At 39.2% G+C, this 15,787-nt stretch overlaps 1 protein-coding gene and 10 non-coding genes across 12 annotated transcripts in view; 10 read left to right on the top strand and 1 right to left on the bottom strand.

The window, feature by feature from the left end:
• Nucleotides 1-15,787, bottom strand: part of LOC146466964 (uncharacterized) — a 76,009-nt gene that overhangs the window by 24,625 nt on the left and 35,597 nt on the right. For both annotated transcript variants that reach the window (XM_085126699.1, XM_085126700.1), the window contains exons 17-24: nucleotides 8,714-8,980; nucleotides 7,654-7,926; nucleotides 6,492-6,650; nucleotides 4,754-5,017; nucleotides 3,095-3,422; nucleotides 2,414-2,551; nucleotides 1,038-1,246; nucleotides 124-382 (exon numbers count right to left, since the gene is read on the bottom strand). In XM_085126699.1, the coding sequence (XP_084982825.1) occupies nucleotides 124-382; nucleotides 1,038-1,246; nucleotides 2,414-2,551; nucleotides 3,095-3,422; nucleotides 4,754-5,017; nucleotides 6,492-6,650; nucleotides 7,654-7,926; nucleotides 8,714-8,980 (1,897 nt within the window). The remainder of the gene's footprint in view (nucleotides 1-123; nucleotides 383-1,037; nucleotides 1,247-2,413; nucleotides 2,552-3,094; nucleotides 3,423-4,753; nucleotides 5,018-6,491; nucleotides 6,651-7,653; nucleotides 7,927-8,713; nucleotides 8,981-15,787) is intronic.
• Trnam-cau (transfer RNA methionine (anticodon CAU)) lies at nucleotides 3,841-3,912 on the top strand. The gene has a single exon. It is a non-coding gene; the product is annotated as a tRNA-Met (tRNA).
• Nucleotides 4,148-4,219, top strand: Trnam-cau (transfer RNA methionine (anticodon CAU)). The gene has a single exon. It is a non-coding gene; the product is annotated as a tRNA-Met (tRNA).
• Trnam-cau (transfer RNA methionine (anticodon CAU)) lies at nucleotides 9,512-9,583 on the top strand. Its single transcript has one exon. It is a non-coding gene; the product is annotated as a tRNA-Met (tRNA).
• Nucleotides 9,983-10,054, top strand: Trnam-cau (transfer RNA methionine (anticodon CAU)). Its single transcript has one exon. It is a non-coding gene; the product is annotated as a tRNA-Met (tRNA).
• Nucleotides 10,491-10,562, top strand: Trnam-cau (transfer RNA methionine (anticodon CAU)). Its single transcript has one exon. It is a non-coding gene; the product is annotated as a tRNA-Met (tRNA).
• Nucleotides 11,247-11,318, top strand: Trnam-cau (transfer RNA methionine (anticodon CAU)). The gene has a single exon. It is a non-coding gene; the product is annotated as a tRNA-Met (tRNA).
• On the top strand, nucleotides 11,974-12,046 carry Trnai-gau (transfer RNA isoleucine (anticodon GAU)). The gene has a single exon. It is a non-coding gene; the product is annotated as a tRNA-Ile (tRNA).
• Nucleotides 12,254-12,325, top strand: Trnam-cau (transfer RNA methionine (anticodon CAU)). The gene has a single exon. It is a non-coding gene; the product is annotated as a tRNA-Met (tRNA).
• On the top strand, nucleotides 12,694-12,775 carry Trnas-aga (transfer RNA serine (anticodon AGA)). Its single transcript has one exon. It is a non-coding gene; the product is annotated as a tRNA-Ser (tRNA).
• Nucleotides 14,457-14,528, top strand: Trnam-cau (transfer RNA methionine (anticodon CAU)). Its single transcript has one exon. It is a non-coding gene; the product is annotated as a tRNA-Met (tRNA).

The following is a 15,787-nucleotide window of genomic DNA, read 5'->3' as shown; positions in this document are numbered from 1 at the left end:
CTACTGACTGCTCAGACGTATGCGAAGAACATGAAATGCAAATTCATATATCAAGCATATCAATATTTCAAGCATCATTTTTCTAACAGGAATGAAACTCGTTCGGGAAAATTGTCCACTCACGTTTGCATCCAAACACATCCTCGCCTTTCAGACTGTGGTACCCTGCCTTGCACCGTCCACATTGCCGGCCTGTCACGTGACTCTTGCACACGCACTGCCCAGTTGCCTCATGACACGTTCCAATGGATCCCAGAGTTCCATTGGTGTCGCAGTCACATGACTGGCAGCCAAGTGGGTTGTTTATTTGAAGATTAAAGTGAAAGGGTTTACAGCTGTCACAGTCGTCACCCATCACGTTATCTTTGCACCTACAGTGTGTCTTAAGAAAAAAGGAATAGTCTCATTAACACTGTAAAAGTTCAAAACGAAAATTCCGTTCACAGAAACCGCAAAACAAACAACACGTACGTAGAGAATTGCTCAAGAGCTTCCAATTGAATGGTAACACGGTAGGATTTCATCTACAGACTCCGAAACGTTAGAACCAACGGGCTTAGACAGCCTAAGAAACAGCACCACAGGAAAGTACTGCTCAGTATAGTTTTCATTTGAATGGTCACACTTTAGGATTTCATCCATAGACTCAAAAGTTAGAATAAACTTCCAGAGCGACATAAACAGTACCACAGGAAAGCACTGCTAAATAGTTTTCAATGGAATGATTAATATCTAGGATTTCGTTCATGTACCTAAACGTTAGAATCGCCTAGCACAGCAGAGTAAACAGCACCCGATAGGAAAGTACCTCTAAACAGCTTTCAACTAAATGGTCAAAAAACACGTTCAAACTCACTGAGTTGCAACCACCTTGAATCATGTCTTAGACCACAACAAAGTAATCAAAGTACTTCTTAAATGGATTTCGTTTCAACAGTGATACTCTCGAAAGTTAAAACCACCTTTGACGGTGTTTAAAGAACATTTATACAAAGCAAAAATACGAATTTCAGTGACATTGATTACTGCATTCTTACATCATTCACAGATCCACAGCCATTTTTCTCGCCAGGCAGCAGTTTGATCCCCGCTGGGTTACAGCTGCACGCTTTGCATCTCGGGAAGTCATAGTAGCCAACTTTGCACTCGTCGCACTTCTGTCCCTGGAAGTTTCTTCGGCACTGGCATTGGCCATCTCTTGAGCGGCAAAACGAGCTTAGAGAACCAAGGCTGTTGCAGGCACAGACTACAGGACATAAGAATTCACGATTAACGTTTTGATTTTGTGTACAAAAGGCGCGTATGGTAGGATGGGGTTACCTCGAGGTTTCGGTCACGCCGAGCGAGCACTCTTTGGGGACTATTTTGGATTAGCATACCTCAGTGACCGACTATCGCGTAACGCGCAATCTGATTTGCTACACAGGTGCCGTCTATCGATCGATAGACGGCAGTTTGTCAGAGCGCGCGCGATTTAGCATGCACCATTTCCTAAATATATCAAAATTTATGAAATAAAAGGATTTTTTGCTTCATAGATCTATCACTGAGGTATGCTAAAACAATTAGACGGCTCGCTCTCGGTTTCTATCGCCTTTGATAGTTGGCTCGGGGCTTTGCCCCTCGCCAACTATCAGCCGATAGCAACCTCGAGCTCGCCGTCTAATTGTTAAATAGAAGTCCACAGAATAGACGGTATAGGTGGATTGCATTGCCGCCATGTTGGTGGTAAAAACAAAAGAAAATTTGCTCACGTAGTTTGCATAAAAATTGAAGATAACTCCCAGAGGAGAAAAATCTTATTGTTCCATACTACCAACATGGTCACCATGACGTAGCGTGCAATCAACCTATTGATCTTCTTCTGGAACCTATTCTGTTTTCGGAATTAACAGAATAGAATTGCGTTCATTCTGTTTTTGATAGCAGAATAAATGGAATACACTTTACTCAGAATAACAGGAATTGCGCTCATTTGGGATGGATTTCAGTTTAATGGGGAGTAAATGAAATTGCGTTCTTTACGGAACTGATATTCTGCGTATTTTGTTATTCCTGAACCCGAATAAGAATAGCTAAAATTGTCCCTAAAGAATGCAGCCTTAGAAACAACAAAAAACATTCCTACGAAACTTGTATTTTGAACAATCGGCTCCCGTTGGAGCTCGCCTGAACATTTTGGAAATGCTAGACTGTTAAAGGAGAAGCTGTGCCAGTGAAATAATTTTTTTTGTTTCAGTGCCTTATTTCTGTGAGCGACTTTTCCAATTTTCAAATTTTGAACAAATTCTTACCAATTTCCCTCAATTTACTACCAGAATTGGGAAAGGTCCCATCACAACAGCAGCAGTTCTCAAGCGTTTTCAAAGTTATCTTCATTACTCGTTAATCATTACCAAATTAGGACACCTACGTTTGCAATCTGGAAAGCCATAATAGCCAGATGATAGACATCTGTCACACTTGTAACCTCCAAAGCCAGGCTTGCAACGGCACCGCCCATATGAAGTACAGCTTGGTGACACAGATCCCACTTCGTGACAACCACAGCCTAGGAAAGCCAAAACAGCAGCCAATTTAAAATAGTTCCAGTGAGTTCAGCTCTGTCCGTAAAACCTTCTAAAGTTATCCTAGCGCGCCACGAAGCAACTAAGAACGTGACTCTTCTTTCGTACATGACTAAAGCGACTAGGAAGATTAATGTTGCTTCATGTTCCTTTTAAGGTCAAGTAATAAGGGCAATATTTTCTTGCAACTTGTCGCCCAACAAATGTTGCTTTCCAAGGTAATGTTATCAGTTGCCCGTATTACCACCTCCACGCGCAACAAATTTTCCATGTTGGAGAAAGTAGACGTAGAAGACTTTCAAGACGTATATACATGTTAGAGCAATTTCTAGTTGACTGTACACAACAGGAATACAGACCCATTCTAAGTGATCAGTTAAACCTTTGATCACAAACAGTGACAAGCATCTCACCAAACGTCTTGATGTTTAAGCAAATTCTCCCAACTAGTAGTATGAAGTAGTATGAAGAAGAGTTTGGAGAATATGTATGTTGATATCGAGGCTTAAAAGGTCAAAACTACTTACGCCTGCAGCGTGGAAAACTAGAGTGTCCAAGTACGCATCTGTCGCATCTTCTTCCCACAACATTAGTCAGACATGGGCACTGGCCTCCAAACTGCTCACAGAATGTGGATTTAGAACCCAGAAGATTACATCTGCACTGCAAGGGTTCCTTGTTGAAACCAATCGTCAGAGAAAAGACGTCCTCCCGGCACTGTCGCCCTGTTTTGACTGGGTCGATGTGGAATTGATCTTTGCCGCAGTTTTGTAAGAATCGAGTGACTCTGTCGGTGGATTGGAATTCTAGGAGACTTGTGGAGTAGGAATCCTGTGGTACAAGGAGAATGTATGCCTGCCAAAATAACAATGGTGAAAAATGAAGAATCAGTTGTTACAAAATTCCACTAGACAGACATTTGTAAAATGACCATTATTATTATTATTGTTTTTTAATTTGGCGGCGGAGTGGGGCAATGCGATCAGTCCAACAATCAAAACATCTGCTAAATAACTTTTTTTTTCTTTTGATGACTTTACTTTTTCTTGTAGTGTGTAAACAGTTGTTATATTACTAACATCTGATTGGTGTTATTTTATTTATTCATTTATTCATTTATTTATTTATTTATTTATTTATTATTTCACTCTATTAATTGAGTATTGTGCTGTATTTTCCTGTGTGGATATTCTCGCTGCTCTGCGAGCTTTCTAATTAATTTGTTTTGTCCTTATCTAAAAAAAACGTTCCTTTACAACATTCCTCCATGGAAAGCAGAGTGGCGCAGTGGAAGCGTGCTGGGCCCATAACCCAGAGGTCCGAGGATCAAAACCTCGCTCTGCTAAATTGCTTTTTTTATGTGTTTTTGTGGTTTATTTTGTGTTTTTTTTAATGGCTGACATATCTTTTTCTTCTGGTGCAGATATTAAACCGCTATTAGATCGCATTTTTAATTGAGGAATTTACTGTTTGTTATATCATTTTTCTTCTTTCTTGCGTGATATTCTTCCTGGTACAAGAGTAAACCATTATTACGCCATGATTATTTTCTTTTAAATAAATAGCCGTTCTTTACGGAAAGCAGAGTGGCGCAGTGGAAGCGTGCTGGGCCCATAACCCAGAGGTCCGAGGATCAAAACCTCGCTCTGCTATGAATAACTTTTTTTTTACTTGTTTTGGGAAAGCAGTTATTAGATTTCATGAGCGTTTTAATTTTATTTTATTGTATTTCATTGCATTGATTTATTAATTTATTTATTTTGTTTTTACGGTTTGTCATCGTTTGGACTTGGAGATATTCGAAGTAAAAGTTCACCAAATTTTATAACCATTATTAAAATCACTTCATTTCCAAATATCCTTCACAGAGTGATCCTATTTATTTCTCTTCGTGAATTATTAATAAGTTTAGGAAGAGATGATAAAAAACGGTTGGTTAAGAAAAAGAAGTTTTTTTTCGTACACTATGTGTTGGCTCTCTATTGCTCCAAAATCTGCTGGGAAACCGCAAAAAAAAAAAAAAAAATGAGCGAGTTTCCGCTCTCCCCTTGAATATCGTGTTCGCTCAGTTGTTTGAGCAAAAGACTGACTGCTCGCAGTCTACATTTTTCGTGTCCCCCCTCCCCCTCTCTTCTTCTTCACTCCACCACTACCACCCTCGAATTTTACGACTGCGGTATACTTACCAGATGAGTCCGCCTCTCGTGCTCAACGGTGGCAGTAAATATTCCTTTACCAAACTGGAACATCAGGCCATCTTCCTCCCCTAAAACTACTCGGCAGCCTGGACTGGCCGCACAGTATCGGAGCGTCACGGAAATATTCGACTTTACTTGACCAGCAATCGATATGTGCGCGACTTTCTTCGATAAGCTGTGTCGCTGTTGGTAATGAAAGACCAAATAGTACACTCCAGCAGCGTTGACAGCACCAGTGAAAATTGAAATTACCTAGGAATAAAACCCAGCGCTGAGATCAGTGAACGGGTTACTAATATAACATAACGATAAATTTGCGTTGGTAACCGTTTGTCTGTTTCGGAGCGCCACCAACACCATGGCACCGTCAGAGCTCACCTCTGTGCTATTTAACAGCTGACTCGTTCCCAGTCGTCTCTTATGATATCGTACGGTCGAGAGGAGACTTGGGCGGCAACGCAACGAAGGGGAGAAGCGCAAGAGAGATGTCTCCTCCCGACCGTACGATATCATAAGAGAAGACTGGGGACGAGCCAGATTTAACAGAAGTAATATATCAAACACGAGGAAGAGTGTTTCATCAGATATCCAAACACCGAGAAGTAGGTTGAAAAAACGAGGCGCAGCCGAGTTTTTTTAAACGACTTCGAGGTGTTTGGATATCTGATGAAACACACTTTCGAGTGTTTGATATGGTTTCTCAAATGATCAATAATCCTTGGAGAAATTCAGGGCTAAAGTTGTCAAAAGTTTATGGTAATTAGGAACACATATCCAAACCACGGTCACGGTAATGATTTTCTTTGTTTTCTCTTAATGAATTATTAATGAGTTTGAGAATGTAAAATCAAACCCAAAAATTAAATCCAATTTCCAATTTACGGCGGTTAGCCGGTCGCAGTAGTCGTGGCCGAGTGGTTAAGGTTCAGGTTTGCTTAACCATACTGCTTCAAACGTGTTGAAATTGTCTGAGCTGTCTTTCCTAAAGTAACCTGAAAATCGACTGGTTAATACTCCCTTTCAAACTTTACTTTCAAACTAATCCCAACTCCATACAAACTGCAAGTGGAAATGAAAGGCAATATCTTGGCATGCCGCACGCCACATCATTATCCCTACAATTTTAACGTGGCCACAATCTTGGACAAAGCTGTTGAGAAACTTTCTGTTGCTGTACAAATTCCACCGCTACAGTGATGCATCAACAACTCAGCACCTTCCCCCACCCCCTTCCCCTCATCAGTGTTGGTCCGCCGCTGGAAAAAAAAGCCTGGTTAATCGTTCAGCCTTTAAAGTAACATTGATTGAGAGGGAGGGGGAAGGAAGGTTTACTACTCTCCATGTGGTGTCTCCTTAAATGAGATTAAAATATATGCGCAAAATTTACATTTTTCTTGACTAGTTTTGTCCAGGATTGCAGTCATGTCACAGTAAATGGAAAGAAAACAATGAGCCAATCGGAACTTGAAAGCAAAAACGTGCAACCGCTGCTAAGCGCGGGAAAACATGCAACCCGTACTAAGCGCGGGAAAATTGATTACTCAGACCAAGTTTAGCGGCGACGTTTCATTTGTTTGGTTGGTTGGTTGGTTTTCCGTTTTGTTTTCCTCCGTTCGTTTGCTTGGTTTTGATTTACTTTACAGAGCTGAACAAACCCTGAAAAAATTTCAATCTACGGTAGTTCAAATACGTTCTTATATGAACCTCAATTAACACTTTCAACTACCTTGTCTTGAGTGCGACGAGAAAACGCAAAAAGCTGAACGGCGTCTGGAGGAACTTCATAATTGGAGGAGATACAGGAATTGTTGTACATTCTGCACAGCAACTCCGGCTGAATATATTGTGTGTTCCATTTGGCTAGAGGAATGGCGGTGATTGAAATCTATAACAAAAAATAAACACAAAGGATCAGGATTATTCAATCTCACACACCATAAGAATTCATAAAGTGACGCTACAAAGTAAGTCCAACGCATTCAAATCCTAGCAGCATGTAGGATATTTGTCACACGAACCTGGTATAATGGCCTTAGCTTCCATGAGTCTCCTGTAGCTCAGTGGTAGAAGGGTAGAGAATTCGAGGACACAGGTTCGACAGGTTTGGGAGAACTCGGAATTCCTTTTTTCCGACTATGCCTGTGTTACTGACTGAATAATTCATCACTCTCAAGTTTTCTCTCGTTTCATTTCAAGAACGTTTGAGCCAGAGAGAGTGACGAAAAGTAAATTTTAAAAAGAGAAAGGTTTAGAAACAGTACAGTTTGGAGGAACGAGGGTGTATCATGCCTCCTCCCTTTATGATGAAATAAGCCATTCAGTATGTTAAACGGAAAAACGAAGAGTCCCTCTTTCTCGAAAAGCGGCTGTCTCGAAAAGAAATTCATTTCCTTTGAACAATTTTCACAGTAATCCACTACTGGCTCTCTCAAGCCCTGTCCACACTAATTCGTAAAATTTGAAAATAGCTCTTTCGTTCCGGAATTGCATCAAATGTTTTCTGTGCATACTATCGTCTTCGCATAGTTTTCGCCGTCGACACTTATCCACCAAGCCAGTGTTTTCAAATTTACCCACTCTGGAGCGTTTTCAAACAGATCCGTTATCGGTGGTATAGAAAACGCTGCTTTTGTGTGGACGAAAGGACAAATAGGAGAAAAAAATACGTTCTCAAATTTAACGGGATATAGTGTGGACAGCGAGCGCTTCAAGAGTCCGCTTGTTCGAAGGAATTTTTGAGAGAGTGGACTACTACTGCATTGTAAATGCATTCGTCGTGTGTAACAGCCAAAGAAACACCAAGCAATTGATCGTGGCGCTCAACAAAACAAAACATCTATCAACATTTGCCTTCAACAAATCAGTACTCAAAGACACTATTCGCTTACCACAGCAATTTTTGCCGACGCAGCTGAGCTTTCCATTTTAATCGCATTAGCGTCTGGTGCGGCCGCCAACTCGAAGTACTTAGGCCTCTTGGTCTCTTCCATGACGAACTGGCGGCAGGCAAAGAGGTATTTACAAGGTAAGATTTCCAACTGTCCTCGCTCATATCCCACTCTGACAAACGCTCGCAAGGTGAATCTCTCTGGGTAAAGATAGGTTACCATGAGAACGTAAGGCCCAGCTTCTGGTACTGAGATGTCGAAACCTAGAGACGGCTAAGAAATGAAAGAAAAACTGGGTTAAAAAAAAAAAAAGTTAACGTGTAAAAGCAAGTTATAACGTACTACGTAAAAATATGGTTCACCGTCTTTGGATTCGATTCTCGGTCTCCTGCGTTCAAGGCAGACGTGATAACCACTCCTTGAACGCAGGAGACCGGGGTGCAAATCCTCGCCGGTGAACAATATTTTTACATAGTACGTTATATCTTGCTTTTACACGTTAACTTACTTTGTTCCTTTGATATAACAGGTCATTAGAGTGATCATATGTGAAAATATGGCTGATTCACTTAGTATGAATATTCTCTGTTGTCTTTGTTTCATGTTGAAAAAAAACAATTCTCTTTCGCAACTGTCACTTTTACCGTCACACAAAGGAAAGCAAGCTTTTAAACTTGATTTGCAATGTCAGGCATAAAGAGCTGGAAACATGGGCTCAAGGTCACAATTCACCTACCTATGTAAAAAAAACTGGGGAAACTGTTGAAGACATACCTCGCTTGGTTTTCATAATAAAATGAAAACGAGTTGATAAAATCTTTTTTTGTTACTAGTACATGAAGGTTTATACTTGCATGACATTTTGGATGTGAGTTATGGAAAATGCCAATTTTGAATTATTTTTGGTATAAACTCTAAAAGAATTTAGCAAAAGTAGACGGCATAAGGTGCATGAAAGCAACCACCCAATAGGCATGAATACGCATCGCGTACCCTTTTATTGTCTTAACCAGACTTAGTTTACATTACTGATAACAAACTGCCATAAGGTAACACTAACCTGATTTCTTCCCAAAAGCGCCATATTAGAAACTCTCTGGTCGCGTAAATCAAATCGTGGATCCATAAATACATCAGGACGTCCTCTCTGTGGGAGAGTATATGCCTTGTCCCCAGACACGGTAACGATTGACGGTCCTTTAGGCTCAAAATAGGTGTACATATCACAGTTCTCCGGTTTTGTGGTCCGCAGTAAACAAGGTTCTGAAGGTATATCTTTGAGAAGGTTGGCCTTGTAGTAGTCTTCTGGTAAAAAGACGACGTAATCCTGTAAATTGATGAAGGACAAACCAAACGGTTAGCAGTGACTGATATAACCAAAACGTCTGGATAGCAGTAGGCAAGTTAGAAGTTTAAGAAAAACGACAACAGGTTTGATTTTTAAAGACATGTTTCAACAGCTCTTCTGTAATCTTCAGTTTAAATTGTTAATTACAAAGTTAGATTATAATAAGTGCATACAAATGCTAATGAGAAAGAGAAAGAAACTGTAATAGAATAATTAAAGAATACGAGACAACGTGTTACTAGAAAGAGAGTTTCAAATTTACATGGTGCAATTGTTGGTTTAAAGAAGAAAGTTGTTCCCACTGGAACTGAAATAAATAGCTACAGATCGCGGAACTTTGGAATTGTCTCTATTTGGAAGGTGACACTATATCTATTTTTAGTTACCATCAAATTCTGTTTAGAAAGAAAACCCCCTATTTTCTTTGCTTAGGAAATTGTGACAGACGCGAAATTAAGAAAGTTCCCGAAGTTTTCGAAATCTTAAAGTTAACCGTTAATAGCCAAGAATAGCAGAGTGGCGCAGTGGAAGCGTGCTGGGCCCATAACCCAGAGGTCCGAGGATCAAAACCTCGCTCTGCTATATTGCTTTTTATTTCGTTGTCCTCTGGAACGAGGAATACGGATGCGCGAGTTTTTATATCATTTTGTTGTTTTGTTTTTGTTTCTCTTTTTTATAGAAACCTTAATTTTATTTCATAGATTTCTTACACATTTTTTTTTATCATTCGCGGAAAATATGTGCACTAGCTTTTGAGCTAAGCATGTTTTCCACAATAAATAAGCCATCGCTGTTTATTTTCGTTTTAGCGGCAGCATATTGTTTTGGAGTATTACTATTCGTTAACTCGTTTATCAAGTCAAGCAGACCGGGCTGATGCAAAAGTCAGGATTTGTTACACCATTAACAACAGTAAAACACTAGTACAACACTACAATAACGTTTATAAAATAGCTATTACTCGCCTTCATTTTTATCGTCAGCAGAGTGGCGCAGTGGAAGCGTGCTGGGCCCATAACCCAGAGGTCCGAGGATCAAAACCTCGCTCTGCTAAATAATTTACTTTTGTTATCTATGTCTTTACTTTACCGTTTTGTGTTGTAACCGAGTGCATTTCATAAGCTTTTTTTAAACTTTATTTTTTTCCATTCTATTGATTGATTAATTTTTATTATTTGTAATAGTTTGTTCCGTGTTGTAAAACAAAATTTCTTCTCTCATGTAATATATTCTCGCTGACGCAACAGTAAATACATTATTACACCAGGGTTTGATTTCTAAAATTACTTCAGCAAATACAATTTTGTGGGCGTTTTAATTTAATAATATATTGATTTATTTATTGATTTATTTATTTTGTTTAATACGGTTTCTTACTGTTTGGACCGTGTTCAAAAAACGTATTTCTCTCTCATGTCTTGCTGATCCAAAAGTATCACCATGGATTAGTTTTTAAACTATCGTTCCTTTACAAGTTTCCCGCATGGAAAGCAGAGTGGCGCAGTGGAAGCGTGCTGGGCCCATAACCCAGAGGTCCGAGGATCAAAACCTCGCTCTGCTAACCTGATTTTACTTTACGTTATTTTTAAATTTGTCTACAGTATTTGTAACTAAATACAAGCTTTGAAAACTTCTCTGTTTCGCTTTCCTTTGGGTTGAAAACAGTTCAAACTTAAAAATGTTTCAGTACACGACAACCACAACTTAGCTTTCTTCAACACATTGTAATTAATTAATTAATTTAATTAATTTTGGTTCATAGTGTGCAAGATTGTTTTGGCTCGTGCAACAGTTTTACTTTTACTAAATCACATAGACCATTATTTCTAAAGTAGCTTGCACCGTGAAAGGTGGCTGCCCCATCCTGAGTTCCGAGAAACAAACCCTCGCTCAGCAAAATAATTTTGCTTGTTAATTGCTTTTCTTTTTTCCCTCTTTTTTTTTTTTAGCAAAAACTGTTGTTAGATTTGATAAGCGCGTTTTTTTTGTTCCATTTCATTCCATTAAGAAACTCAATTAATATACAGTTTTTTTTTCAAAACTGAGTTCTTCTATTTTTGACCATGTTGCCAAAAAAGGCATATTTCTGCTTTCGTGCGTATTAACATCGAGGGTAATCTTTAATGGGGATGCCAACATCACAGAAGTGGTTTACAGAAGGGTCCTCGCTGAAGCAACAGTAACAATGCGCTGTTACATTATGGATTCATTTCTATAATAATTAATCGTTCAGCACTGCATGGAAAGCAGAGTGGCGCAGTGGAAGCGTGCTGGGCCCATAACCCAGAGGTCCGAGGATCAAAACCTCGCTCTGCTAAAAATTTGCATTGCCTTTTTTTGAAAATGTCTTCACTTTGTCTTTATCCGAGTGAGCAATTATTACATTTCATAAGCGATTTTCTTTTTCTACGCATGGATTCATTTTGTTTTCTACGGTTTAAATATTTTTAACCGTGTTTAAAGGAACTTCTTTCTTCTCTAGTTCATGCGATGCATTTGCGATGCAAAAGTGTGCGTTATTTCACAGCGAAAAGATTTCCAAAACACTTGTCCCTTACACTGGAAGCGTGCTGGGCCCATAATATCATCGCTATGCTAACCTTCATTTCAGTTTCCGTTTCGTAAGAAAAAAGTACAAACCTTTTAGTACACGTCAACTGTACAGTGGAGCCCCGCCTTACGACCACCTCGTTGTTACGATCACCTTTTTGTGCCCCGAACGAATTGACAGTCCAGTTACAGTTCCTTAGTTTTACATCCTCGTTAATTCGACCACCCGGTCATTACGACCACATTTTAACGGCCCGAAGGTGGTCGTATTAAAGGGGTTCCACTGTATTTGTTTTTACCACGTTGTTATAAAACTCTCTTGCCTCATAGTGTGCGAAATTCTTCGGCTCATGCAACAAACAACTGATCATACCAGGGATTCGTTCCCACAAAAATGTTTTTCACGAGTTTCCTGTGTAAAAAGCAGAGTGGCGCAGTGGAAGTGTCACTGGGCTGATAACCCAGAGGTCCGAGGATCAAAACCTCGCTCTGCTAACTTTTTTTTTAGTTTTCCTTTCGTTCGAGAACAGGTGAAAAATGTTTTATTACACGACAACTGTAATTGTGACTTTCTTAATATTTCGTTTTTTTACCACGTTGTTACGTGTGCAAGATTCTTTGGCTCATGTAACAGATAACAGATAACACCACACCGGGCATTCGTTCCTAAGATAATTTTCTTCACTTGTGCCTTACATGAAAAGCAGAGTGGCGCAGTGGAAGCGTGCTGGGCCCATAACCCAGAGGTCCGAGGATCAAAACCTCGCTCTGCTAGGTTATTTTATTATTTTTCTATAGTTTTTGAGATTCAAGTTTTAACAAAGTACAGGCTGTTGGAAATAGGGAATTGTGACTTTACGATTCTTCAAAGTGTAACGGTATCTTCTTAAAAAGAATGCATGTATGAAGCCTTGCTGGATTTTTTCGTTACCACCTTCATTATTCGTGATTACTCTAAGCCAAGGGTAAATAGCAAAATTGAAGCCAAAGAGCGGTGGCAAGTTTGTTCTTTGTCCGGGCTTTGCATGTGTTGTCATTTTCTTTCTTTTTTATTTCTGCGACATCGAAACTGTACTGTTTTCAGCTAACGTTCAGTGTGCTTCAGTATTCAGTTACAAAGTAACAGCAATATCGGCGCCGAGGTAGTCGTGGCCGAGTGGTTAAGGCGATGGACTAGAAATCCATTGGGGTCTCCCCGCGCAGGTTCTAATCCTGCCGACTGCGACGGAAGTTTTCGTTATTTTCTTTTTCTTTTCTTTAATCTTGTTTTATTTGTGTATTTCTTTTTTATAAGGCTGTCGGTTGAAATTAAAATAAGATTACGTTGAACTTATATTAAATGATATAAATATACTTTCGCCGAAGGCGAAGTAAATATTGGTGAATATTCCCCGAGACGAAGTCGAGGGGAATATTTACTAATATTTACTGAGCCTGAGGCGAATAATTGTTTTAGTATAATTACTCAGGTGATTATCAGAAAAAAACAAATACCGTCCGATTAAATGTCGATTTTGTTTGTTTGTTTCAAATCGTCACGCGTCAATGAACAGAGACGCGCAGTCTGCCGATCACATGCTCAATCGAAATCACATGCGCAATCGATAAACTGCACACGGCCTCAAGCTAGCAGAATGTCAGTATTCTTTAACTGCCGCTTCATTGAGACGAAGCACTGACTTCTGTGAATGAATGTTGGGTTTCTCCGACCCGTTTACCGAAATAGATGGAGAAGAACCAGGCTGTTTGGTGTAAAACTCGAGCCGGGAGCACAAGTATTAGCGATAGCATTTTATTGCACAATTTCTTTTTGACATGATGGCTTCGCCGGTTAACGGAAGTGTATAAATTGCCCCCGGAGATAAGCTGCTTCAGGTAGGAATTAAGTCATTTGTTGGCTTCGCTAAACAAGTACACGGTTGTCGCAGATGAAATTATTTTGTTGTGAGGCGGTGACTTTAGATGGTGGTCGAGAGCCGCTCGAACCGACAACAAACCAGTTTTCAGATTATAAAAACTGTTTTCATTTCTCGTCACTGAAACGTAAAACTTACAGAGACATTTATTCATCTTGTTTACCTGCATGCTTTCAAATCTGTCTTAAACTCGTTTTGTTTGTGAAATCATTCTGTTAATAAAGAAAATCTTGCTCGAATTTAACTTAATTTGTTGTCTTCATTTTAAGTCATCGAGATCGACAACATGCAAGTTACAAGGGTTTTTTATAATAATTAGCAAAATTTTCAAATCTTGCCTTCGAAAAGTATCACCTCGGACTTAGCTGCATCTTTAGTGCCTTTCGGAATTGCATTTTCTTTCATCCTAATTACTTCTTTTTCAGAAATGTCAACAAATAGCTAAGCGGCCATTTTGAAAGTTAGTGCTCCCGCTATAATCACCTCGTGCGAGGTGATTATAGCAGGATATGACGCAATCCTCGGCCAATCAGATCAACAGAATCTCTATAATCACCTGAGTAATTATACTAAGTCAACTTGTGTCGTTTTTCTTTCTTTTTTTTTTTTTGTTTGTTTTTGTTTGTTAAGTTTTGTTTGTTTGGTTTCTTTTGGTTTGTTTGTTTTTTTGTTTGTTGGAAATATTGCTCTTGTTCTTTTTTCTGATGAGCAGCGCTCTTTCATTTTTGTTACCAAATATACAATAAACAAAATAAACCCACCAATAATGGGCCGTTAGTTAACTTTTCATTTTGATATTTTTGATATTTATTTTATTTAATCCTACTGACTGGGCCAACTATTTTTTACACTCTCTGATATTTCTGAGCATGTTGTAGACATCATATTTCTTCTCTCACTCGAGATATTCGCTGACGCAATAGCAATACGTTGTTACACCTGGAATTGATTTTAAAAATATCTGTCGTTTACCAGGTTTCCGCATGGAAAGCAGAGTGGCGCAGTGGAAGCGTGCTGGGCCCATAACCCAGAGGTCCGAGGATCAAAACCTCGCTCTGCTAAGAATTTTTTAATTTCTTTTTCCTTCGATGTGAAAACAGTTCAGAGACATAAAACTATTTTCCAACAAGACGACGGTAATTGTAGCTTTATAAATATTTTGTTTTTGACAACATTTTTGTTGAAAGCTTTTTCTCAAAGCGTGCGAGATTGTTTTGGCTAATACAACAAAAAAAACTTTTTTTGATAAAAAAAAAAGATGGCGGAGTGCAGGTGTGATATCATATAACACACTCCGTAAAAACTAAAATCTTACTTTAAGACGTTTTTTACACTTAATTCTGGTGCTGTGGTAAGACAGCGCGTAAATCTCATTTGAAGACGATTCATCTTAGGATAAGACGACTTTCTTCTTATTTATACGATGATGGCGTCTTAGATTAAGATGATTTTTTCTTAGATTCCAAGTGCTGTGGTAAGTCATATTTTCATCTTAACTCAAGATTTGAACAATCTTATTCTAGATGCTTTAGAATCTCAACTGATTTAAGTTTCGACGCAAGGTGTAAATCTAACTGCAACGGTCACTACATTAAAACTGACAGAGAGCGTTTAATACCATTAAGCTTGAACATGATATATGGAGCAACGAAAACACAACGAATTTCAATCCATAGTACTTTATTACACCAAATCTAATTTAAATGAGACAACTTATCGAAATCAGCTTACCGTAAATTCATCGGAAAACAGAGGCCGGGCCGCGGCCAATAACTACTGTTTTGTTGGTCTTAAAGTCCTTTAAATCATAGAGACCTCTGATAGCAGGGAATGGACATTGTCACTACACTCATTCCTCTGATCGCGGTGATCATGATGCAGTAGAATCGTTGGACTCATCTTTGGTTTTCAATAAAGGCTTCCAATTTCCAATTGCATAAATTGGAAAATTCACTGCGATGATCACTTCCCACTTTCATCTATATCCGCAGTTCATATATGAATTATTTCATATACTTTACATCGTTTCACTCCTCTCACGGGAAAATGGGAACCTACAATTGACCTTGCTCCCAATGTGTGGCTTCATAGCTCAGTTGGTAGAGCATCGCACCGGTAACGCGGAGGTCACGGGTTCGAATCCCGTTGAAGCCTGAATTTTTTTCAGGCTTCCAATTTCCAATTGCATAAATTGGAAAATTCACTGCGATGATCACTTCCCACTTTCAAAAAGCGACAGTAACTTCTTCATTTCCATTTTCAATCTTCTGTCTCGCGCATGCCGTCAAATTCGTGTAAGTTACCACGTTTACCGGGGCTT

The sequence above is a fragment of the Pavona decussata genome, unplaced genomic scaffold (assembly GCF_977016875.1).
Source record: "Pavona decussata unplaced genomic scaffold, jaPavDecu1.1 SCAFFOLD_140, whole genome shotgun sequence".
Taxonomy (NCBI): Eukaryota; Metazoa; Cnidaria; class Anthozoa; order Scleractinia; family Agariciidae; genus Pavona; species Pavona decussata.
Note: the sequence above shows the minus strand (reverse complement) of the source record. Positions and strands in the feature narration are given on the sequence as shown.